Raw genomic sequence first — 25,460 nt, 5'->3', positions numbered from 1 at the left:
ACCCCACCACATACACACACACAAATATACGCACTTGCAGAGACGTCACCGCATAACAACACGTGTCAAACTCCCTTCATTTCAAGTGGCCCGCGAGCTCATTTCTGAATTGTAGGATGGTAACATTTCATTGAACAATCAGTTAGCGCTTTCCTCGTAAATATAAATGAGCCTTCACCTGTCATCTGTATGTTTTGGAGCGCATTTTGCTGACTTCAAAAGCTAAATGAAACAGCGCTACACGGGTCAATTATCAACATGGCTTAATCATAGCAGCACGAGGACAGAGCAGGTGCGGTAATTTGCGGACAGGTCTCAACTGCACAGACTATTTTAGATGCGTTTGTGAAGTGAGATGTGCGGTGGGGATTGTGAAACCCGTTTGAATGCAGTACAGAATTGTCTGTTACAAAACTCTTATGTCTCGGTGATGAAAATATAGTTTAAAACAAACAGCCCCCACATTCTAAACGGCACTGACAAAGAAAACATAAATTAGAAGGCTTTTCAATTCACAGATCACAACGCTTACAAAAATGTACTATGGATTTACTGTAATAACACTAACTGTACTGTATTATTAACTATGGTAGTTGTGGCAGGAAAACTTTCTAAATGTATTTAGCCTGCTGTTTTTCTTTTTCTTTACAAAATTACCATAATTCTTAATATAGAAACCATAGTTACTAACCATGGTAGTGTGGAGCCATGCATGGTTTTACATGTTTCCCATGATCTATTACAAATATAATTGCTAAAACTATGGATACTATGGAAGAATTATGGTGCATTTTCATAATTATGGACCACGCTATCAGTTTTCCATCCGTGTAAAATCTGTACTCCTGTAATGCTCTCTGAATGTAGGAAAATGTAAGTTGTTTCACTTGCCTTCAGAAATTCCAAGACATGACTGTTGTTTAATTAGTAGGAGCCTGATGAAAGGAATCTGTAAAGACCCAACTTAGTCACACTGTCAGAATATTTCAATTAAGCCATATAAAAATTAGGTGTTCATTTTTTCCACAGATGTTACTGTTGTTAATATCATAATTTTCATCTGTATCTCAACCTCAAAATCAATGCTGTACTGTCAAATGTGTATTTCAATGCACATAACATGTAAATATTATTTGCATGGGTGTTACCAAAGCAGGTGCTGGTGCAACATTTTCAACGGGCCCTTTGAAGGTGCAAATAAACCCTGATGTGGCCCAGGCTGAAATTGAGTTTGACATCCGTTTTAATCTATTCTTCGACCAACACATGTTAATACGGGTCCAGCGTTGCAGGCTTGTGGACGCGTGCACAACAGCACCGCTGCTGAAAGAAATCCTATGGGAAACACTGTAAATGGTCCCCTGTATTATTAACAGCATTAGCTGGGAGACAATTTATTTTATATGTAAGTAAAAGGGACATTATAACTGAAATAAACCCATATGAATCTATATTGAATTGAAATTGAATCGGGAAATCTGTATCAATACCTAGCCCCATTCTTTATCTCTTAGCACAGCATCATTAAAAGTTGTTATATGGCGAATCAATCCAAACAATCCTCTGACTGGGCCAAAGGAAAGAAATATATATATAAAAAAAAACCTTACCACAACTTTCCATGCATGGCATTCTAGCCGTGAGCTGTAGTTTGTGAACACACACTCCAACCAACTACTTTTGCCTATTTCATGCCTTTAAAATGAATAAAAGCCAGATCATATAAGAGTGATGTCATGCCAAAGAGGTAATGCTGAATGAGATATAAACTTCAAGAGACTTTAAACTGCAACGCAATATGATTTTCCTGAATGATTGATATAAGCCCCAGGCATGTGAGAATCCTCAAAAAAAAAAAAAAAAAAGCACCACTTTTTAATTTTGAACAACACTGGGTTTCATTTAGGGATGCACCGATACCACTTTTTCTCTTCCAATCCCATTTTCGATATTTCGATATTGGAAATCTCAGTATCGGCCGATACCGATCCGAAACCAGTGTTGTTTTTTTGCATAATCAGGTTAGAATATCTTTACATTATTGTGTGGGACTAATTGGGTGTGCTCTTTAATATGTAAAGAAACACAAACCTCTACCTACACATTATTAGGGGTCCAAGCATCGAAGGTGCAGGAACCCTATTGCATTTGTTCTGATTTTCTTATTATTTTTTCTTTTTTTTTTTTTTTGCCCTAAAAGTGTCTGGGCGTCAGACACCGTAAGTCGTAGAGATTCCAAACTTGGCAGGATGGTTCCAAATCCCCCCAACTACTCAGGTGTACAGACACACATCCTTCAGACACTAGGTGGTGCTATTGTGAACAAAGAAAAAAATCACATTTTGGGCCATAAATCTTGAACCATAAGGGCTAGAAACAAAATTCTTTCTTCCTCTGATTCCTCATGCCGAAGAGTTTTACACCCTAACAGAATTTTGTTCCGCCCCTTCATTTTCCCACTATTTTGGATTGTTTGAAATAAAATTTCATCCTAGGCCGTTTGCCCGATCGGAACCAAACCAGTGGAGAATGATTCATGAATCCCAATATGAAAAGTTAAAGGAATTTGGAAATTCTGATTTATCGTCAAATGGTACACCAAAACGTTCATAGTGGTCATGTCCGTTTTATTAAAATGGTTAGAACTTTTCAACGGATTGATGTATTATCACCAAATTTGGTAAATTTATATATGGGCTCATGCTGAGGTCACACAAAAAATATTGCACACATTTGCCTCTTGGTGGCGCTGTAATAATTAAAAACTAAAAATGGCTCTATGGAAACGTTGGTCCGATCGACTTAATTTTTCATGCACTGTCTTTGTCCAAGGTGCCATCAAGGTCTATGAGCACAGACGCATATCTTTAAAAACATTGCTGCCATCGACCAATCAGATTTCAGCAGCTTTTATATAGGGTTAAACAAGGCCAATCGGAACTAAACTTGGTATGCCTATTTGTCTCTTGGCCCAAGAGGTCTGTGCAAAATTTGGCCACCTGGAGTTGCTATTGCGTTTTACATGCATGTAAATTGTTGTATATACCGCTGTGTTTAAAAAAGAAACTCGTTATTCAGACCATGCGTAAACCTCCTCATTCTAAACAACTTTGCCTTAAGCACCATTGGTTTCAAACAATATGTTCCAAAAATACTTGAGATTATTTTAAAAGATTACTTTTTCGAACTAGTCGTAGGTCGTTCACCCAATTGGAACCACACCAGTGCAGAAACATTCTCTGGAGTCCCAAAATGAAAAGTTATCAAAGGAATTGTAAAATTGTAATTTATCATCAAACGGTATGCCAAAACTTTCATAATGGGTGTGGCCACTTTTACTAAAATGGTTATAACTCTTGAACAGATTGAGATATTATCACCAAATCTGGTACACTTATGTATGAGGTCATTCTGATGACACACAAATATTGCAATAATGGTTAAAAACAAAAATGGCTCTAACTATGGAACCGCTGGTCCGATCAACTTGAAATTTTGCATGCAGTTTATTTGTCCAAAGTTTCATCAAGGTTTATGAGGACAGTCGCATATTTTGAAAAACAAGGCCGCCATCGACCAATCAGCTTTTATATAGTCAGTTTGTTTAATTTGGCATCCACTGGATCATTTGTTAATTCTGATTATTTTGGTTATTCCTTCATATGTGCTTGGACCCTGATGATTGCTGCTTGCGGCTATATTTTCAATATGAATGTATAGCCTATTAAGAAAAACTTTATTGTTAACTATTATACTAGATAATGTAGCAGCAAAATTAACAGTAATTCCAGTATAAGTCATCAGTAGTAAAGAAGCCTTTTTTTTTTTCTTTTTTTTTTTTTGTGCAAAATTGTTTCAACTTGTATCTGGACTTTAAAGGATTCAGATCTCTTTTTTGTTCAATTTAGTTGTAAGATATCAGCTCACTTTTCATTCACACAGTTATTTTTTGGAACCCATTCAACTTAAATATTATAATTTGTAAACAAATGATAATAATAATAATAATAATAATAATAATATATTATAACAGTAATATATCTCTCAATCGTGCACCTTTCACTTTTAAACTCTCACGCTTCTATTTTGACATTCTAAAGTGTGTCTGTTTGTAGGCAAGTTCACAGTAGTTTAATTCGCTTCTTATTCAAATTCTGGTAAAAAAAAAAAAAAAAAATCTACATCTGAGATGAGCATCTACATCAGAGATGTTGTTCGTGAGCAGCACTCAAATATTGCGCACCGCTGTGAAGGCTAAAAATAGCCGTGAGCGTGTGTAAACAGAGCAGCGCCATTCATTGACGCGCTGGAGCTGTACGTGCATTTTATATATTTACTTATTAAAAACGGCCTTTTGTGATTCACACAGCTATTGCACATCTTCAAGTGGCTTTAAATAAAATGCACGAGTCATATGAACTGTTTTAATGGTGTTTTTATTATTCTTTTATGTCATTTTTTGAGCTTGACAGTAACGAACATGACTAACACACAGTATTGGATTTGGATCGGGCTCGTCGGACCAATACCCGATCCGTCTAAAAGTTTCAGTATTGGAGCCGATACCGATCCAGGTATCGTATCGGTGCATCCCTAGTTTCATTAGTGCATGATGATGAGGGCTAGACAAAGGAAGTGAGCACTTAATTCCCAGGTGAGACTGAGCTCACATCCCCATTGAACAAGGTGAAATATTGGGAACCCGAGTCAGACTGTCATTTTAAGAGGGGAAAAAATGGTTGCCAAGGACAACAAGAGGGAGTGGAAAATGAAAACATGTCCCATTTTCCTTTGGCCATCCAATTTCTCTCTCCAGTGACAGCAGCCAGAGGTCAAGCCAGTGTGCTTATGAAAATACAGGGACCTTCAAAGACTATGGACTGAAGAATAAAATGTTATTCAAATTTCAACATACATGCGCATCAGCAAGCTAACTTTTTTGCCATTTAGTTGCACACACAATAAAATAATGGTATGATTCATTATATAATTATGTTAGGAGAGTCCAAAAATATATGGATGTTGCTCTTAAAAATACTGCAAATGTTTTACAAAATATCATTGTACTGAACATCAGAATAAAGAGTAATGTTTGAAAACATCTTGCTGCTGTTGTGAATAGTGCAAAAAGATTCCTACAAGATTAGAGTGCACATGACAAAAGCACAATAAAATTTAATTTCTAATCATACCTGGGGAGCCATTAACTGACAAACAGATTTGCAGTTGTCTGATGCTTCAAGGTTATACAATTGGCAAGGTACTCGTGTTACACTGTACACAAGCTCCACACAGTCAGGTTGCAAAACCCTGCCACATTGGTACAGAGAGACTGTGAACTAATTCCTGACAGCAATTGATTTCATAAAGCTTCTAGATCTTGTCATGAAGACGTTGTTAGTCTAAAGGCCTTTTCACACCAAACGCTGAAGGTCTTTGTATCTAAATGCCTTTGAATACCAAAAACATGGTAGTGTCTCCTCAAAATCATTATTTTTGTGCAATTGTTAATAGTCGTTCACAGCTGACGTTGACAAGAATTAAAGTGTCTAATAATGGGTCAGACTGAAGATGGTTTTGTTGGGTGAGGTGTTGTTGTATTTCTTGCATTATATACACTCTGAGCGTTTAAATGCCGTCACGTTTAATTAGTAATATGTTTTGAGCAAATTTAGATACACATGCAATAAGATACAAACAGTTTAGTTCAATCTTGTTCGACAAGGCTGAATACAGTTCGCAAGCTCCTCGTCCAAATCCAGGTACTTCATGCGTGTGTAATTTTGCTCATCTACCCACAACAGGCGGGCGACCTGTAAGATGTCTCGGAGTGACACATGACAAGAAATGCTGTTAGACACATGCTTTATTATATTTTTTAAGAACAGACAAAAGAAAATCCACCAATGCACGTGTCTCATTCGCTGTTTGTTCAGAGGCATACAGCATTCGCCTCTTTACAGGCTGTTCTCATTACATTCGTCTGAAAACTGTTTGCAAGAATAATGTTTTCTATGAGAATGCTGCAAATGATCTCCGATAATCTCAGGAGGTGCTGTAAGTTTAGTTTGCTTTATTCCCACGGAGCAGTTTGCGGTCATCTGCAATTCGCCTCTCATAATAGCGTCGCCTTTGGTGTGAAAAGGTCGTAAGTCTCATCTTTCAGGGCACTTACAAGATGATTTTGAAACAGTTGCTGCATCTGAATTCGCATACTGTCAGAGCATTTGTTGAAGAACATACTTCTTGGCCGGTAAAAGAGTGCCTTCTTTAGGTATGCAAATGAATAGTATGAATACATTCCCAGGCATAGCCTACTTTATATGGGAACGTGGGTATTGTCCTGTGACTGAAATATATGACATAGTCAGGGATGTCCTGATACCATTTTTTTTTTTTTTTTTTTAAGAACGAATACAAGTACCGATTCTTCCTTCTGGGTACTCGCCGGTACCGATGCTTGTTTTTTTTTTCTTTTTTTTTTCTGAATTCCATATCAATAATTTATTTCAATTTTACCATCAATAAATTAATTTATTAAAACTTTAATCATATGAAAATAGAACAATTAATTTTCAACATACTACATTATTTTTACCAAATTAAGTGCTTTTATACAGAACCTAACAGCCACAACATTAAAACCACCTGCCTAATATTGTGTAGGTCCCCCTCATGCTGCCAAAATGGGGCCAGCCCACATCTCTTCACCACAATTGTACAGAGCGGGTTATCTGAGTTACCGCAGACTTTGTCAGTTCGAACCAGTCTGGTCATTCTCTGTTGACCTCTCTCATCAACAAGGCATTTCCGTCCACAGAACTGCCGCTCACTGGATTTTATTTTTTGTTTTTGGCACCATTCGGAGTAAATTCTAGAGACTGTTGTGTGTGAAAACCCCAGGAGATTAGCAGTTACAGAAATACTCAAACCAGCCCATCTGGCACCAACAATCATCCAAGTGATTACCTAATCAGCATATCGTGTGTCAGCAGTGCAGATATGGGTCAGGAGCTTCAGTTCATGTTCACATCAACCATTAAAATGGGGAAAAAATGTGATCTCAGTGATTTGGACCGTGGCATGATTGTTGGTGCCAGACGGGCAGAATGCTATTCTGAGACGCGGGTTGGCACTGTTTTGGCGGCACAAGGGGGACATACACAATATTAGGCAGGTGGTTTTAATGTTGTGGCTGATCGGTGTATGTGACCCAATGTGATTATTAAACTGCAAAAAAGCTGCTATTTAATTAAATAAATGTGTAGTCTGTATGTGCCTCATGCTACAAGTGAATTAGCACTCTGCTCGCTGTCATCTGCAACAAACAGAGCGTACGATGCTCGTGATGGTGTTTTCCGTGTAAGAGACAAGGCACTCTAAATGGTAGGAACAGCCGGTTTCAGCATTACACCCGCTCGACACATTCACAAGCACTCACGTTTAAAGCACACAGCCCGTGCAGTTTAATAATCACACTAGGACATAACGCGATTTTAATTTGTGCACTGAATACTTACGCAATTACATTTGTATGTCAGATGGTATCAGAGCCTTTTTCCAACAAACTCTCAACAAAAACAAAGTGCAACAAAGTCTCATTCAAGCAGTCCCAGTCCCTGAGCAGACAATCATGAGCTCATGATGTTTGGAGTGCTCACACTTTTCATTCTCCCGATCGCTCCTCAACACTTCCCTGTAACTTTGAACTGTCTAGTCTAATGATAGCAATACAACTTCGTCTGAAAATATGCAGATATTTTAATTAAAAGAAAACTACTGAATTTCTTTCAAAGATTAAATTCACTACCCTCACAAAATGTGCACAAATCCAGCGATTTCATCTTGTTAAGCACATATTCCTGTGGAGTCCTCATATTTCTTCCTGTAAAGGGTCTATTATATCAGCAAGGATCAAAATTATGTCTCTCTCTGGCTCATGAATGTCGCATGATGGTCAGTCCGTGACACTCAAAGAAGTTTATCCCAGCCGTGTCAGCGTCTCAGAGCGGTTCCTGTGCATTATGAAAGCAAAGTACTGCAGGTCCACTCCTTCACGCAATTCCAAATATCTGTACTGCTACAATTTATTATACAAATGTAAAAACTCAACACAGTAGGCCTATCACAGAAAAGGAGGCGATGACAGTGTTTCACCAGACTTGTAATGAGGAAAACTGCACTTTTTCAGTCAAGATAAAAGAATATTTTGTATAAAACAAACCTAATCCTCACAATAATAATAATAATTATGAATTATATTATAATAACTTGAGTTGAGAAATTGAATAAAAATAACAATAAAAGTTAATTGAATTTTTAGCAATTCTGTGTACATGTCATTTACTATCATATTACATTGTGTTATATCATATTTATTGGCATTACATCAGCCTCCTTGCTCTCAAGATTTCTGCATTGACCATTAAAAAACCCACATCGGTCGATCACTAGTTGACAGTTGTGAACTTCTTAACATTGAACTGTAGCACTTTTGCAAATAAATCTGAATCTAACCCCTACTGTCCATTCAAAAGACATGTTTATAACATAATGCAGGACTCAAAACACAAACTGTTCTCTTCTCTTCACTTGATTGTTTCTTGAATTACCCATGTAGATGAACAACAAACTAGGGATGTGCGAGACTAGTCGACTAAATGGTTCTGATGCTGCTAGTCGACAATAATTTTTACACATTTACGTTTGGCTTTATATATTTTTTTTTACAGAGGCTGCACTTACAGTCATATTAATGTTACATATTTTAAATAGAATTAATAATACAAATATTATTTAAAAAAAAAAAAAAAAAAAGAGGATATCTGGAGCAGATACAAAGTTTCATTTTACCTCAGGCTGCGCGTGCTTCTTCCCTCTCTCTCGTGGCGCACGCAGGAAAATGTCCTATCGCTAGACAAGTAAACTCAGCAAAGTAGTTATGAAATCACATCGTTGGTGCAGGAATCGGCTTTTTCAAATGTTTGAAAGTCGCCAGGGATGTTTCCACATTTGAGTCTTCTTTACATCTGTGCATCTTCCGCTGAGCAGGCTTTTTCAAGCACAGGACAGGCGCCTCAGGTGAGTCAAGTCCCGTCTTTCACCGGACCACGTCGACGTGTTAATTTTACTCATCAAAAAATTATGCTTTTGAGTAAGTAGCCTAGAAAATAACTGTTTTAGACTAGGTATGCCATTTTATTAATCTGCTGATTAAGAAGTCTGTTTTCAATAAGGTGCCGACTGCTTAAAGTGTTAAACTATCTTTTATTCTGTGCACGTCATGTTTAGAATACATTAGGTTTATTGTAGGCTACATCACAGGCCTATTTTTTCTATCCTATAACTACTTTTTTTTCTTTTTTTTTTACATCTTAACTGTTTTTGGTTGACATTCTTTGCCGAACAGCTGTCATATTAGATCAATGGCTTATGCACGACTGCACATCGTGAAATACGCGCAACTTTTAAGCACACTTGTTTTCTCTCTCATAGATTTGGCTTAGTCTACCTGTTAATTACTTTCAACAATATCCTGACTGTTTTAATATGTTAAGTAACTTTTACTTTTTGCTTTTAATGGTTGTTCCATTGATCCTGCACTATTCATTCAATTGTTTTCAATAAATATGCCTGTTAAATATTTGCTTACGTTGATTCAGTGAATGCGTGTCATGTTCTATATTTAATGTACAATGATCATAATTCAAGGCAAGCATGTTGCAGATAAATGCCCCATTTCAGTGGAATTTAGCATCGGATTTGGAATAGATTAAGTATTTTAAATGGGTCGCATAAAAACATTTTTGTACTGTTTTCTGAAAGTTGGTTTCTCTTTAGACTAGTCGGTTATAAAACTTCCATTTAAACGACAGTCAAATTAGTCGTAGGGCACATCCCTACAACAACCATGCTGATTATCTATATTAAAGAAGACATTATTTTAACAGAATAGAGGGATATAAAGCAGCACAGAATTGGTTTGGTTTTGTTTCATTAAAATGTTTACCTTGGATTCTCATGGGTAGGTACTAGGCTATCAGTAAATCTCACTGTCTGTACTCTTGCTGGGGGGAAATCTGAGAGCGTGAGAGAGCAGCACTGCAGCTTGTGTCTGACTGAAGAAAGGAAGAATTACACAGCTCACAGTCCAGGTGCACTCTAAACTTTCCAAACAGCTTCAGGTGATGTAGATCGCCAAGTATGAGGGAATTATAATGCAAAAATAAGTAAATACAGAAGCAGTCTCATTGTGGAATAAGCGGAACAGTAGCTGCCACTCCGCTGAAGCAAAACTTGCATGTCGAGCGTCTTAAATGCAGTTATATTTAATGCATTATAGCTTTATTAATGTTCAAATAATAAGGAAGCAGATCACGTAAATAACTACAAACTCCGAAACTGGCATTTCTCTGTGCGGTCAGCACCTTTTCTATGAGTCACATGAAGTGTCCCAATCAAGGGGGTAGAGAGAGAGATTGAGACTGTACCCGGCTGATGCACACTCTGTCACGAGGACGTTCCTCCCTCAAGTGCGCACGCTTAATGTAGCTAGATTATAACATGATGGCTCGTATCTTATTGAATCATAATATGTATGCGTGACTGTACATTTCTTATCGTGAAGAAAATTGGTAATGTGCAGCTTTATTAATAAGAGATTTGTGTGTGTGTGTGTGTGTGTGTGTGTGTGTGTGTGTGTGTGTGTGTGTGTGTGTGTGAGTGAGTTAAAGATGGATTGAAGTGAACAGAAAGGTAAACACTGCAACAAAATATGTTTTTTTCATTTGTTTTTGTTTTGGCTTGTTTTCCAATATAAATATCTAAAACTCCTTTAAAACAATGTACATTTACTTTAGCAGCTACACTGCAGAAGAAAAAATTGTTATCTGAGAATGTTGAATATAATATTAAAGGGGGACACGTGACGCCATGTGAGAAGCAGACGTGTGAGCGACTAGCTCTGCGCAATTTGATCGTTTTATTTTTTATTTTCATGTTATAATCCGGTGAGATTCGATACACCCAATTACATACTTGCCTTTGAGGTAAACATGGCAAAGAAGTCAAAATCCTCAGACTCTGGAGACATTAAAAGATGTCTCCAGACATCTTGCAGGCCCGTTTGGGGGAGAAGTTCAGGGTTTGATTGTTGCAGTAATGGGGAATGTGGTCTGTATAATCTTGTTTTTGAAACACAATTTTTATTTTTATTTTTTTATATCAATATGTCAAATGTTAATATGAGTAGGTTCTCTCTCTCCACATGGAATGTGAATGGGTTAGGGCACCCCATAAAAAGAAGGAAGGTTATTTCTTTTCTTAAGCGTAAGAAATATGATATAGTGTTTCTTCAAGAAACACATCTTTCCCCGCAGGAAGCTGAAAAATTTGGGAAGATATGGGGTGGACATATTTTCTTTAGTGCTGGCTCGAGTAAGAGCAGGGGAGTCATTATACTGATAAATAAACATCTACAATTCAAATGTCTCAAACAGAGTAAAGAAATTAGGAAGAGTCATTATTGTTTTAGGAGAAATTCAGGGGAAAAGGTTGATTTTGGCTAATATTTACGCACCTAACGCAGATGATCAGGACTTTTTTATAGATCTTGAAGGGATGTTGCATGCCGCTGGCACCCCTCATGATATAATCTTGGGAGGAGACTCTAATCTTTTGATGGATTCAGTCCTTGATCATAGTGAAGCAAAAGTGTGTAAGCCGCCTACAGCAACACTGACGCGTCACAGGATGTGTAAAAATCTTGGTCTTGCAGATATTTGGAGACTCTTGAACCCATCTGGTAGGCACTATAAATTTTTTCATCAGTCCATAAGATTTATTCTAGAATATATATATATATATATATATATATATATTATATCTAAGTCCCTCATTTCATCTGTTGTTGATTGCTCAATGGGAAACATTTTAGTCTCAGATCACGCCCTGGTAAGTTTAGAGGTGTTGCCACATACGGAGTAAAAGAAATCATATAGTTGGTGCTTTAATGTGTCCCTTTTGCAAAATCCTGATTTCCAACAAATGTTAAAGACTGAAATCAATGTTTATATAGAGACCAACTGGTCCTCAGTATCCTCTGTGGGCGTGGTTTGGGAGGCACTTAAGGCGGTTCTTAGGGGTCGGATCATTCAGTATGCCTCATTCATCAAAAAATCCAAAGCACGAGAACTCGTGGAGTTGGAAGGGAATATTAAAAGTGCAGAGGCAGAGCTGAAGCGCCAAATGTCATCTGATGACCCGTTTGAAATACAGATATAATACTATTCTATCACAGAAAGTGGAGTTTTGGTTATTCATGGCAAGATAGTCATATTTTGAGTCTGGGGAAAAAGCAGGAAAGCTTTTGGCTAGATATATAAAGCAGAGTGAGTCTTTTCTACCACTCCCTCAGTGAAATCTGCTGGTGGTGAAATTTTTACCTCGGCCATTGATATTAATAATGCCTTTAAAGAGTTCTATCACGATCTTTATAGTTCCATGTCTTCGTCTACTGATGATGATATTAGAAACTTTGTGGAACCATTAGAACTCCCTAAACTGATGACTGAGCAAAAAAATTCTATTGATTCTGAGATAAACTTGGAGGAGCTTGGCGAGGTAATTAAGGCCCTGCCTACTGGCAAGGCTCCGGGGTCAGATGGCTTTGCCACTGAATTTTTTAGATCTTATACTACAGAATTGGCTCCACTTTTGTAAGAAGTTTATAGGGAATAATTAAAGAATGGAAAGCTTCTGCCACCATGACAAGCCCAGATCAGTCTGATTCTTAAAAAGGACAAAGATCCAAGCGAGAGTAAAAGTTACCATCCAATTTCCCTGATCCAGCTAGATGTAAACATTTTGGCAAAAATTCTGGCCAACCAATTAAGCAAAGTTATGACATCTCTTATACATATAGATCAGGTGGGGTTTATTCTGGGCCGCAGCTCTTCTGACAACATTAGGCATTTCATTAATATCATGTGGTCAGTGGTGAATGATCAGACTCCGGTCGCTGCCATCTCACTTGACGCCGAAAAGGCATTTGATATGGTAGAATGGGATTATCTTTTTAAGATTTTGGAAATATATGGGTTCGGAAATACTTTTATTGGATGGATTAAGTTACTTTATAGACACCCTGTAGCGGCGGTACAAACAAATGGATTAATTTCAGATTATTTTCCTCTGAATAGGGGCACTCGGCAGGGTTGCCCTCTTTCCCCATTATTGTTCTGTCTTGCCCTGGAACCTTTAGCAGCCATGATAAGAAAGGAGGATGATTTTCCAGGGGTGACGGCGGGAAGTGTGGCGCATAAGCTTTTACTTTACGCAGATGATATTTTATTATTCGTCTCCAACTCCACTAGATTTATGCCTAGCCTCCACAGAATTATCAATTCCTTTTCTAAATTTTCAGGATACAGAGTTAATTGGTCTAAATCCGAAGTTTTAGCTCTGACTGCGTACTGCCCAACTTTTCAACCGGGCGCCTTTCAATGGCCCAAACAGGGTATTAAGTATTTGGGCATTTTATTCCCAGCAAATTTATGTGATTTAGTCAGAGTTAATTTTGACCCTTTAATAGAATAAAAAGGTTTTCGAGCGATGTGGGCAGGCGGGCTTCATTACATTTATCTATGATTGGGAAGGTTAATGTTATTAAAATGAATTGTATTCCAAAATTCAACTACCTACTACAATCTCTCCCTGTAGATGCCCCCCTCTCTTACTTCAGGCAATTTGATAGCATAGCAAAGTCCTTCATTTGGAATGGAAAACGTCCCAGGTTACATTTCAACAAGTTACATAGGCCGACTGACAAAGGTGGGCTAGGCCTACCTAAGATTTTGTTTTATTATTATGCATTCGGTCTCAGACATTTGGCTCATTGGTCACTTCCACCTGAGAGAGCCCCTCCCTGGTTTTGTATTGAAAAGGAAGTTCTTGCTCCTATCTCGCCACTGCAAAGCCCTTCTATCAAACTAACTGGAGAAGATAAGTCACACCCCGTTATCTCACCTTTACACTCGATATGGACAAAAGTGTCCAGAGTGTTTAACTCAGATATTTATTTAAAAGTAGCCTCAAGCATATGGCTGAACCATAAACTATGTATTAATAAGTCCCCTTTCTGTTGGTCAGATTGGATTGTGAGGGGGGTTAATACACTCGGTGACCTATATGAGAGTGGAGTGTTGAGACTTATGAAAATTTGATTCAACATTTTGGGATTCCCAGATCTCAATTTTATAAGTATTTACAGCTGCACCACCTGCTCTGCACTGTTTTTGGGAGTAGCGGCAGATACTCTGGGAGTGGTGATTGCTGATTTTGGGAAGGGTCATGAGGCATCAGTGTATTACTCCCTGCTAATTCAGAGTCTGGGGGATGGAGCTTTAACTTCTCTTAAGAGATTATGGGAGGAACATTTAAATGTGGTATTGGAGGAGGGAGTGTGGGCTAGGATTCTAAAAAACATCAAGTCTGCATCTAGAGATTCAAGGGTTCGCCTTATGCAATTTAAGATTTTACATAGATTCTATTGGACCCCTTCTAAATTGTATAGGCTTGGTCTTAAGGACACGCCCATCTGCTGGCGATGCCATTCAGAAGATGGAGAGACCACCCATGTTTTTTGGGGGTGTCGTAAGATCCAAGAATTTTGGCTGAAGGTGCAAAGTTTTGTATGTGATGTGTTGAACACTCAAATCTCGTTCTGCCCCAGACTCTGTATTTTGGGAGATGGGGAGGTCATAAATTTGGAGGATAAGTACATAGAGAAATCGGGTTTTGACCAGTGTGATGATTGGTAGGCAGGTTAATTTGAGGAGATGGAAGTCGGATGGGGAGCACCCTCATTCCCAGTGTGGTGCGCGGAGATGGGGAGGGTGGCTGACTTCGAGGAGGGGTCGAGTAGAAGGATGGGAGTTAGGGAACTTTTCAATAAGAAATGGGGCAATTACTTAGCATTTTTGGGGGAATCTCGAGGAGGGGAGGTGGAGGGAGTAATTTAGATTTTGTTGTTTTTTTATTTTATTATACTTGATTATTGTATTATTTCCTTTTTTTTTTTTTTTTGGTGTGTCTATACTCTATTGACCACAGGAGTGTTTGTGGGGGGGTCAGGGTGGTGTGGGAATTTGGTAGGGGGAGGAGATATAGTTGGGGTTTAATGTTAAAAGTGATTGATTCAATATATATATATATATATATATATATATATACATATACATATATATATATATATATATATATATATATATATATATATATATATGTTGTTTTATTCTTTGTGTTAATTTATGAATCAATAAAAAATGTTAATAAGAAAAAAAAATCTAATATTAAAAATACAAATATTTTAAAATATCTAAATATTTTTTTTTAAATAGGTCATGAATATAAGTATATTTTGTCTTTACTGCACTTGCAGAAGACAAAAGTCGGGGCACAAGCTGAATAATCGGTTAAGAGCTAATGATTAATCGTTGCAACAATCGCAGAATAATCGATTATCAAAATAATTGTTAGTTGCAGCCCCAAAACAAAAGCACTTGAAATCCCCGAACACTCCCTGTAACATTAAATATTTCTCAGTGTGACCATCTCCATATTCACACAAAAAGAAATTGATTAGCACAATCTCAAAACAGATTTTTTTTTAAGGCTCATGGGAACACAGAAGTCAAAGGGCTCCATGTATGAAACAAAGAGCTACAACAGAGATGAATGAACTCTCAAGGCTGTTAAAAGAGCCAAAACAGGATGGGACTCAGTAGTGTAAACCTTACCAAAAGGATTTGCCATTAATTAGGCCCTGACGACTTCCAGAATTCCAAAGGACATGAACAGTTGCATCAAGACAAAGACAGGGGAGTATGTTCCTGTCCACTAATTATCCTACAAAATGCCTTGTATAACTACAGGTCTCAAATAAAGCACAGTGCAGTATAGCCTGATAAGCATCTTTTAAATGTACAATTGAAGCCAGGTCAAAGAGGGGGAAACTACACAAGCTTTTAACAAGAGGGAAAAATCTAAATCACACCCAGTATGCTTGTTGAACTCATTAGTATCTAGATGTTTATGCTGGACAATTGACATATTGTCTCCTATATCAAGCAAGCCACATATCTGATATATCTGAAACCGGTTAAATGTCTGTTGCTACTGATAGCTCAACTGCATTGAGAATAGCGTTTTATTCGTACGATGAATCGTCCACATTTTTTTAAAGGACTTGAAATCCCAGTTACTGGAGGTGTCCGCAGACATTAAGTCGTTATATCTGTAGTAACTGAACACTACGCATACTTAGCAAGCCTAGCTTAATCTACCTTTAGCATTCAGGTGGCTCTTATCATCTCCTTTAGCGTAAAAGTTACCAAAATCCAATATATCTTAATCTTTCGACTTCTTTGTAGAGTAAACTAAAGAACTTGTGTGCTGTTTGTTTTCTTTTGGTTTAGCATGCAAGCTAATCCTGATAACTAGGGTTTGCTTGGGTTTGTTTAGTCTGGAAGAGTGGAATATTGGTTACTATATGAAGTTGATTAGGTTATTGTCACCAACACTACAAATAAATAGTCAGGAACCGGTTTGCTCTTAATACACAAAGCGCAACTGTAAATGTAGCTAATTCAGCAGCTCGCCGTGGCAGATTAGCAAGCAAAGCACAAAAAGAGAAAAAAATGCATTCAACCCTACCTGAGTCAAGTTTACTGGTCCTCTGCGCTCTTCTTGCTCATGAAACGAGCCTAAATCCAACCCAGTGACTCCTTTATATTTGTTTAGCCGAACACATTTGCTCACACTTTTCTTTCGTAGTGTTATTGAGTAAAAAAAAAAGCCTCTGCGTGTCCCGCGTTCAGACACACAAACACACACACACACACACACACATATATGAAGCGCTAGCAGGCTGCTAGTACTTTTACATTACACCATACGTCCTCCATTACTCAAAACAAAACACCGAAAATAGAGTCTGTGCTATTCGCTCTCAATTTCCCTTGACCAAATTTTACATGTAGTGTTGTGGAGATCCTCTCTCTATTCAGTAAAACAAGGAGGGGTGGGCTACGCGTCAGGATTTTGTTAGCAATGTCGCTACGCCATCTATCTGCTCGAGCACAGATGGGACACAGAGCAAAAAGGGCCAATCAAACTCGTAAATTATGTACGAATTTTCACGAGCTCGGGTTGGGTTGGTTGGAGCGGGGAATGCTTATACATTTTCTATAGTTCGCTGTTATCTGGTTCTTGTGCTTAAACTGACAATTTCTCTTGTACAATACTTGTCTCTTTAATAACTCAATTAATAACGGGGAATACAGGCCTACTGATGACATTTTGAATTATGTTGAATATTTTTTGTTTGTTTAAACTGCTTAAAAATGAATTCAATAAAAAATAACTATTAAATAAATTAAAATAAATAAAAAATTAAATGTAACATTTCTTTCTCACTTTCTTTCACCATTTTTTCCCATAGGACAAACGACAACACTACATCTTTGAACTTTTGTCCACTAGGTGGCTTCAAATGGATGGCCTAATTTCTCATGAATGTTTATGACGTCATTCATAATTATACCCAAAAGTGACTTTATATATATATTATATATATATATTCAGTACTGTGCAAAAGTTTTAGGCACTTGTGAAAAATGTTGCATAGTGAAGATGTCTTCAATAATAATTACATAAATAGTTTTCATTTATCAATTATCATCAAACAAATTCCAGTAAATATAAAAAAAGCTAAATCAATATTCGGTGTGACCACCTTTGCCTTTAAAACAGCCCCAATTCTCCTAGGTACACCTGAACACAGTTTTTCTTGGTTGTTGGCAGATAGGATGTATCGAGCTTCTTGGAGAATTCACCACAGTTCTTCTATCTATTTAGGCTGTCTCAATTGCTTCTGTCTCTTCATGTAATCTCAGACTGACACAATGTTCAGTGGGGGGCTTTGTGGGGGCCATGACATCTGTTGCAGGTGGCTTCAAATGTACATGAGGACAGCTTCATTCTCTTTTTAGATTAGTTTAAGGCATTTGATTCATTAGAGCACTAATTTATTAAAAAGTTCTTATACAAATTAGATTTTGGGGATGTGTTTTGCAAAGTAATCAAAACCCTTTAAATTACGAGAGTTGCTCGATCAAATGAAACATATGGCACTTCACCAAGATTTAACCTTTCTAGAGGAGTTAGGCAAGGACTTCTCTCTGCACAGTTGCTTTCAGCTTTTATAAGTGAAAGCAGTTTTCAAGTTATCTGTGTAGCAGATAGACAAATTACTATTAGTCAATTAGCAGATGTCACCACTTTATTTTTAGGAGATACTTCCTAAATCCCTTTAGCAAATTACCACATATAAATATTTTCTAAAGCCCCAGGCCTTAATTTAAACAAAACAATGTAATCTTTTTGCTATTAAATATTGTGTATCACCCTCTATTTGCAATATTTCATTTCAATCTTAAACATATGTAGGAATTATAATCACAAGAAATAAAGATAATATATGCACACTAAATTTCAACCCTGTTATAGAAAATGTCTAAAGAAGATTACATTTGTGGTTGCAGAGAGACTTGTCCCAAAAGATCTTGTGACAGTCTGTTACGTGGTATCATATTGGGAGAACTTTATTAACATTGTTTAAGGGAAAAGTAAGTGGAAATAAGTAAAGGGAAGTAAGGGAAGTGTCATTCAAGTTATTGCATAGATTTTACCCAACCAAATCTTATTTAAAGAGGTTTCAAATATAGAGACTAACTGCTCTTTTTGTGTTCCAAATTAATCTACACTTCAAACCATTTTTATTTGGATTGACTTTTTTCACATATACTATAATTGGATAGATATTTGTAATTTTATTAATGCACATTTGCTTTAGGATTTCTCAATGTTGTTTAAGGATGTAGTGTTTGGTTTCTGTAGCATTAGCAAAACAAAAGTGAACAAATATTTTATTATGAACTTTTTATTGTTGTTTGACAAATTTCACATTCACCGAAGCAAATTCAGGAATCAAAAGCCCTTATTTTTGGTATAATTTCAGCAATAGAGTACCTCCAAATAATTTCTTCTTCTAAGTACACCAAAGCTCTTAAGACTGTAAACACCAGAGCTGAAGACTGTGAGCTACCAATTTAAATGATTTTTTTATAAGTGTTGATCTGTAATATTTTATAATTTTATACCTGATTCTCTCTTTTTATTCTTTACTAATGTACATTATTTAATTAAAAGTCTGTATTCTTGTATTTTTCATGCATATTTTTTTTTTTTTTTTATAAAATCCAGGCATATTAATACTACTACTACTACTACTACTAATAATAATAATAATAAGTGACTTAAAATAAAAGACGTGGATTGATTTCCTTTTCAATAACTTTCTAATATCCAATATGCTATATTTCAATATACTGTTAAGATAGTGACAGATATGCCCCACTATTACTAACAAAGACTGACAGAAAATTATAAGCAGTAATTATTATTATTATTATTATTATTATTTATTTATTTATTTATTTTTTGCACCACCTAGGTTTCAGAATAATTTTATATGGTTTCATGTTTAAAGGTTTTGTACTTTGATTCCACCCAATTAGTAACCCAAAAACATTGAGGGAGAAATAATACTTAACCCTCAGGTAAAATTTCTACATTCTAGATATCAAAATAGCATAATAAAAGGACAATGATATTGCTCACACCCAATACATAAATCAAACAATGAATATGGTGTAGCTACTGTGGACACAGAGGTTTGTCATTCAGAAGGATGTGTTGAAAGGCAAGCTGTGTCCTTACATGAAAGACCAGCCTCTGTAACGTGATCAACATGAATCAACAGCAATACCACAGGCCGTATACTGAAAGCTTACAGAAGACACAGCTGGCTGTCCTGCTCTCTGCACTTTTATCTTCCTTTAATCTGCTCCTTTAATCAGATCTCTTTAATTTGTACCTCATTGTGCTGGACACATCCCTGAATGCACACTAAGCAGAGAGACAAGTGTTTCTATGTTAGGAACCCATGTTTCCCTGAACTCATGTGATGTCAAATAGCGGCTGAAAAAGCAGGGAATAACTCATAAAAGCCATTAATTGTAGAAGAAAGTACAGTTCAGATATATGGGGCCATTACATCATAAGCAAAAGTGAACTTTGCAAGTTCAAGCTCCTAGCAAGTTTATGCAAAAGTGGACCAACATGAGTCTAAATATGAAATCGAGGACAATATGATGCCATTTTTGGTTATTTGCCCAATCATGATGGTATAAGCTACTGTTTCATTTAAATCTGGCATTGAAGAAAAGCTAGTACAAAGGGCAGGTGGTCTTTCTACACAGGCCCCTCCCAGAGAAGGGGCTGGTTTTGGGAGATATCGTGTGTCCACAAATTAAAAGGATATATCAATTTTCTCTCAAGCAGTCTGGAGGCAGGAAACCAAGGAGTTGCACTCCCCCCATTTTTCTCCCTTCTCTCAGGCACATCCAAACTTTCTGGTGCTAATCCATACAGCTGGTGGGATGCTGGCTTTACTGAGGGGAACTGTGCAGCCAGCGACCGTCAGCAGGGCTGTGGGTATTCTCCAGAGACACAACTCCAGCATCAACAGCAAGCCACCAAAAAATAAGATTGGACCTGGGGTGAGTGAAACAATGACATAATCCTAAGAGGTTGCTCAGATTCATCTGATCAGCCAAAGTTAGCTTAACTGTGATGAATGGAGATAATAGCTTGTATGATTCCTTGTATTGAAGACATTATGTTTTGTATTCAGACAAGAACATAATTACAATGTCATATCAAGTAAACTTTTCAAACATCATATTTAGCTTATATGTATTTTTTGTTTGCTTGTTTTGCCTCAGCTCATTGTTTTTTGTTACTATAGCCTTATGGAAATCGAGTTTAATGGTATAGATATTATAGAATGAGTCCTACACACTGCCATACCCTGCATAATATTATTATATTTCAATTAGCAGCATTGGTGAGAAGAGAGGTGCTGTGAGAGTTCTCTAAAACAAATTCACTAAACCAATGTAACTGAATGGCATTTTAATGAAGTAAAAACACTGCAGATCTTTTAACTTATGCAGTTAGATTCATTTAAAGTTTTGACATGTGCAGAATTTCATGTGTGCGTTTTTTTCTGTTTTTCTGCAGCAAAGTTTCTTTATCATGTCCGTGTTTGCTGTTGCCCTTCTGGCCCCTGCCGGGTGGATCCTGCACCACATCCCAGAGTATCGCCAGGGATCAAAAACCCCATCTTCTTGACGAAAGCACATTTCCTCCGTGGTCAACATACCTGAGATCATGTACCGGACAATAGACAGTCCTGGCTGCCTCTAAGGCATTATTCACCTTCAGTGCAAAATTCACATACATGAATGAAAACATAGATCTTAAAGCAACATCACAAGTAATAAAAGTCCCACTGTTTATGAGAGGGAGAAGAGGCCTCATTTAAATTTATTGAGAAATATAATTCCATGGTGTTTAATGCCTTAGGACTGTGGCCCTTAATGCCATTGTAAGCAATGTCTTCAGCTGCCCTTACTACATGCAAAATGAACATGCAGTCTTTTTCCTGTAATAAATTTTTTTTTATATACCAACTGTTTTTGTTGATGACTTTGTGTTTCCCTTTGTGATAATTCCTCTTTCCTCAGAGCCCTTGTTTAGAAGTATACATTAGAATTATACATTAGATCTCAGAAAATTTCCTGTTTGTCGAGTAACCAAAAGAGACAATCATAGTTACATGTCATTCGGAAGATGTTTTTCATACAAAGCATACACCAACTGCAAAAACTCTTCCACTAAAGCACACTTAAAGAGCCTTGATCAAGGCTGCAGTGGTGGCTGAGAAGTTTTGTGATCTGATTATCTTGAAACCCCCCTGTATGAGATTAAAATTGCAACCATGGTGTTATCAACCCATGTTAATAATAATAATAATTTCTTACACTTATTTATCACTTTACAGAGAGTCTGGGAAACCTTGTGTGCAGCATTCACCCAGATGATGTGACGGCAGCTAGTAACTGTGATTTTGAAAAGTAGGACGTGTTCCAACATCTTTGTTGGTCCTGGAACAACATTCCTATCGACTGATCAAACCATAAGGTTAGGTTTAGGGTTAGGTATATGGTTAGAGGGTAAGGGTAAGGGTTGGTTAGTGTTAGGATTAGGCTTAGACTTAACCAACATCATTTCCCTCTGATTTTAGGATAATGGTTAGAGTTGGGGTTAGGGTTAGAAGTCTGTTGTTGTTTTTTTTTTTACAAGAATGTTTTTCCAGGGTCAACGAAAGGTGGAGCACATCAGGAACACATCCTACTTGGCAAAATCACAGTCACCACGACAGCCAATGTGCGGCAGATGCATCGATTCTCACCGCTTCTCAGCTATTGGTTGAGAGGTGAATAAAGTAATGCGGCCAATTCAGAGATGGAGAATTTTACGAGGCCATGATGGATTGAGCCCAATGGGCAAATTTGGCTAGGACACCGGGGTTACACTCCTGCTCTTGTCGTGAAGCATCCTGGGATTTTTTATATAACAGAGAGTCTGGGCTTCAGTTTAATGCGTCATCCGAAGGACAGTGCCTTTTTACGGTATAGTGTCCCTGTCACTACTCTGAGGGCTTTATGACCCACACAGACCACAGGGTGAGCACCCCCTGCTGGCCTCACTAACGCATCTCTTCAAGCAGCAACCATGCAGGTTTTCCCAGGAGGTCACCCAGGCAGGGACTGACTTAGACCTGCTCAGCTTCAGTAGGTAACCAATCAAGAGCAACAGGGTCAAGATAGCACCCACTTTGACTATTCTGAGAGGCCTGTGTGCTTGAGGGTACTACACAAAACCAACAAATTTCCCTGCAGGTTTCACTACAGTAGCATTCATGGGCTTAGAATATTTCTGCTCAAGGGAGAAAATTAATCGGGATTGCAGAAATTGAGATATAAATGGACATAAATTAAATGCCCTTAATGGTCACTATATTGTACAAGAAGGTCAGCATAGCATGCAATGGCTTGAAAAAGTTGACATGAGACTTAATCTCTCTATTGCCAATTAATTGCCATGTCTCGGGAGGTTAGGTTACATCCGTCTTTCAGAAGCCACGTTGACCCTGGTCTCAAGAATTTTAGAATCCCCATTGTTTGTTTATTTTTCCAGAACAGCAGGAATGTTGAGATTCAGCCTCATTGTGGTAGTATGACTTTCTTTCTGTTCTAACCTTTTTTAAATAGTACATCTACCCTTCCATTTAGCACAGTTTCTTTCATTAAATCTTTACAAAACAAGCAAGATTTAAATGCATTCCTAGACATGAGAAATTATTTTAAAAAAAAACAACAACAACCAAAATGTCTGATGCACATTGTTGTTACATCACAATTTTTTTGTGTGATCCTATTGTGTCAAATGCAATATTGCATCACTCATCTTAGTGTCTCCAGTCATGAGAGAGGATCTTGTGTGCAATACCTGGTGAAAATCAAACTGAACCACAGTGAAATGGAACGGTCTGACCCCCTAAATATTGTGAGACCTACTGTGAAAACAGTGGTTTTCTTTCAAGCTCTTTTTAGTATGGACAGTCATACAGAGTTTGATTATCATTATCAAAAACAGATTACCGATTCCTGCTGCTTATCAAATGATGTAGTGTAAAAAAATGAAAAGTCTGACCAGTAATGCTGGTGTATAGTTAATAATGTGCAGCTTGGCTATATCTGCACAGGATCTGTATATTGAAAATAACTCAGCAGTACGTTCTTGTCTCTTTCTGGCATGCTGCAGCTGATTTAGCAAAGATTAACATGTAAATAGCGGCAATACTGTCTCTAGAGCAAACATTGTTTCCTGATATTCCCAAAACTTGGGACAGAATGTTCTTTCCCTCCTGGTCACAGCTAGAACATTTGTGCAGAACACAATTTAAGATTTTTTGATGAATATCTCAGCTCTGTTGGTCCATACAATGCAAGTGAATGATGGCAAGAACTCGGAAGGTCCAAATATCACATAAAGGCATCATAAAGTTAATCTATACTATTCCAGTGGTTTAATCAATGTCTTCTGAAGCGATCCAATCCTTTTTTGGGTGAAAACAAACCAAAATATAATTGCTTTTGTTTACTGGACATTTTGCCATTGCAGTCTCTAAGGCACAATCATGATTTCAAGCTAGATTACACTTCCTAGTGCTTGACGCATGCGGAGAGTGCTAGATGGCGCTATAGGAAGTGCAATCGAGCTTGAAATTATGATCGCCAAGGACACTGCTATGAAGATTTATAGTGAAAAAGGAATTACATTTTGGTCTGTTCTCAACCAAAACCGATTGGATCACTGTAGAAGACATTGATTAAACCACTAGAGTTGTATTGATTACTTTTATGATGCCTTTGTGTGATATTGGGACCTTCAAATTTCTGCCCACTATTCACTTGCACTGAATGAGCCTACAGAACTGAACTATTCTTAGTGTGTTCTGCAGAAGAAAGAAAGCCATACACATCTGCAATGGCATAAGGGTAAGTAAATGATGAGAGAATTTTCATTTTTGGGTGAACTATGCCTTTAAGGCGAGGATGAGCAGGATAGAAGATACGTGACCACTGTGGTGTGAGTGTGTGTGCAGTGTTATGCATGATAAATGAGTGAGCTCTGCATGAAATGGTCTCCTGGGGTGTGTGTGTTTGTATTTGTGTTCGCCATGAGGACATACACACATTTAAGGTGTCACAAGGCTCACTATTTCCCACACTGTAGGATCCCTTATATTTATTTAATTGGATGTTCATGATAATTTTAGTGGTTGCAAATGTTTATGCATTTTTGAGACCTTTTTCACCCCATTTTCATTTATTTCTTGTTTCTTGTTATTGAAGATGGGATGTGGGAGATACCCATGACTCATAAGCTATTCTTCATGGAGTTTCATTATGGTCCCATCAAAATGGACCAATTCAATACCAATTTTCTATCTTTAATAGAAAAGTGACACAACGTTTGACGTAAAAAGTTCTGTAATAACAACAAAATGTGAAATAGGATTTTTATTTTTATTAATATTTTTTATTTATGAGCAGAAATTGATTTAGAAATGAAAACATACCAGCAAATAACCAAATTAAAAAGGAAGTATGCATACTTTAAGATGTCATCATGGTTTGACACTATCCTCAGCACAGAAACATTTCTCAAGGGGAAAGTCTATGGCATTCTGTCAAAGGAATGCACTTTTGTGTTGAGATTCTATATGGAAGAGCTATTTACATCAAGATGCCATAAGAAGCAGAATTTAAAATAAGGGAAAAGGTGAAGCTGATAAAACAGTTACGCTTGACAACCCTTATTTTATATGTCACACACTTTAGCAGGGCAGAAAACTCTAGCAAACA

At 37.3% G+C, this 25,460-nt stretch overlaps 2 protein-coding genes across 3 annotated transcripts in view; one reads left to right on the top strand and one right to left on the bottom strand.

Moving 5' to 3' along the window:
* Positions 1-17,116, bottom strand: part of btbd7 (BTB (POZ) domain containing 7) — an 88,877-nt gene extending 71,761 nt beyond the window's left edge. For both annotated transcript variants that reach the window (XM_051654933.1, XM_051654934.1), the window contains exon 1: positions 16,714-17,116. The gene's annotated coding sequence lies outside the window, so the exon portion shown is untranslated. The remainder of the gene's footprint in view (positions 1-16,713) is intronic.
* A 3,361-nt stretch (positions 17,117-20,477) lies between these two features.
* Positions 20,478-21,641, top strand: si:dkey-85n7.8 (COX8 domain-containing protein). The gene is made up of 2 exons (XM_051655551.1): positions 20,478-20,681; positions 21,205-21,641. Exons 1-2 carry the CDS (start codon positions 20,562-20,564, stop codon positions 21,313-21,315), a joined length of 231 nt encoding a protein of 76 aa, XP_051511511.1. The 5' UTR covers positions 20,478-20,561; the 3' UTR covers positions 21,316-21,641.
* Positions 21,642-25,460: the final 3,819 nt, after the last annotated feature.

Source organism: Myxocyprinus asiaticus, chromosome 25, assembly GCF_019703515.2.
Source record: "Myxocyprinus asiaticus isolate MX2 ecotype Aquarium Trade chromosome 25, UBuf_Myxa_2, whole genome shotgun sequence".
NCBI lineage: Eukaryota > Metazoa > Chordata > Actinopteri > Cypriniformes > Catostomidae > Myxocyprinus > Myxocyprinus asiaticus.
The sequence above is the reverse complement of the archived record's forward strand: the minus strand, read 5'-3'. Positions and strand labels throughout refer to the sequence as shown.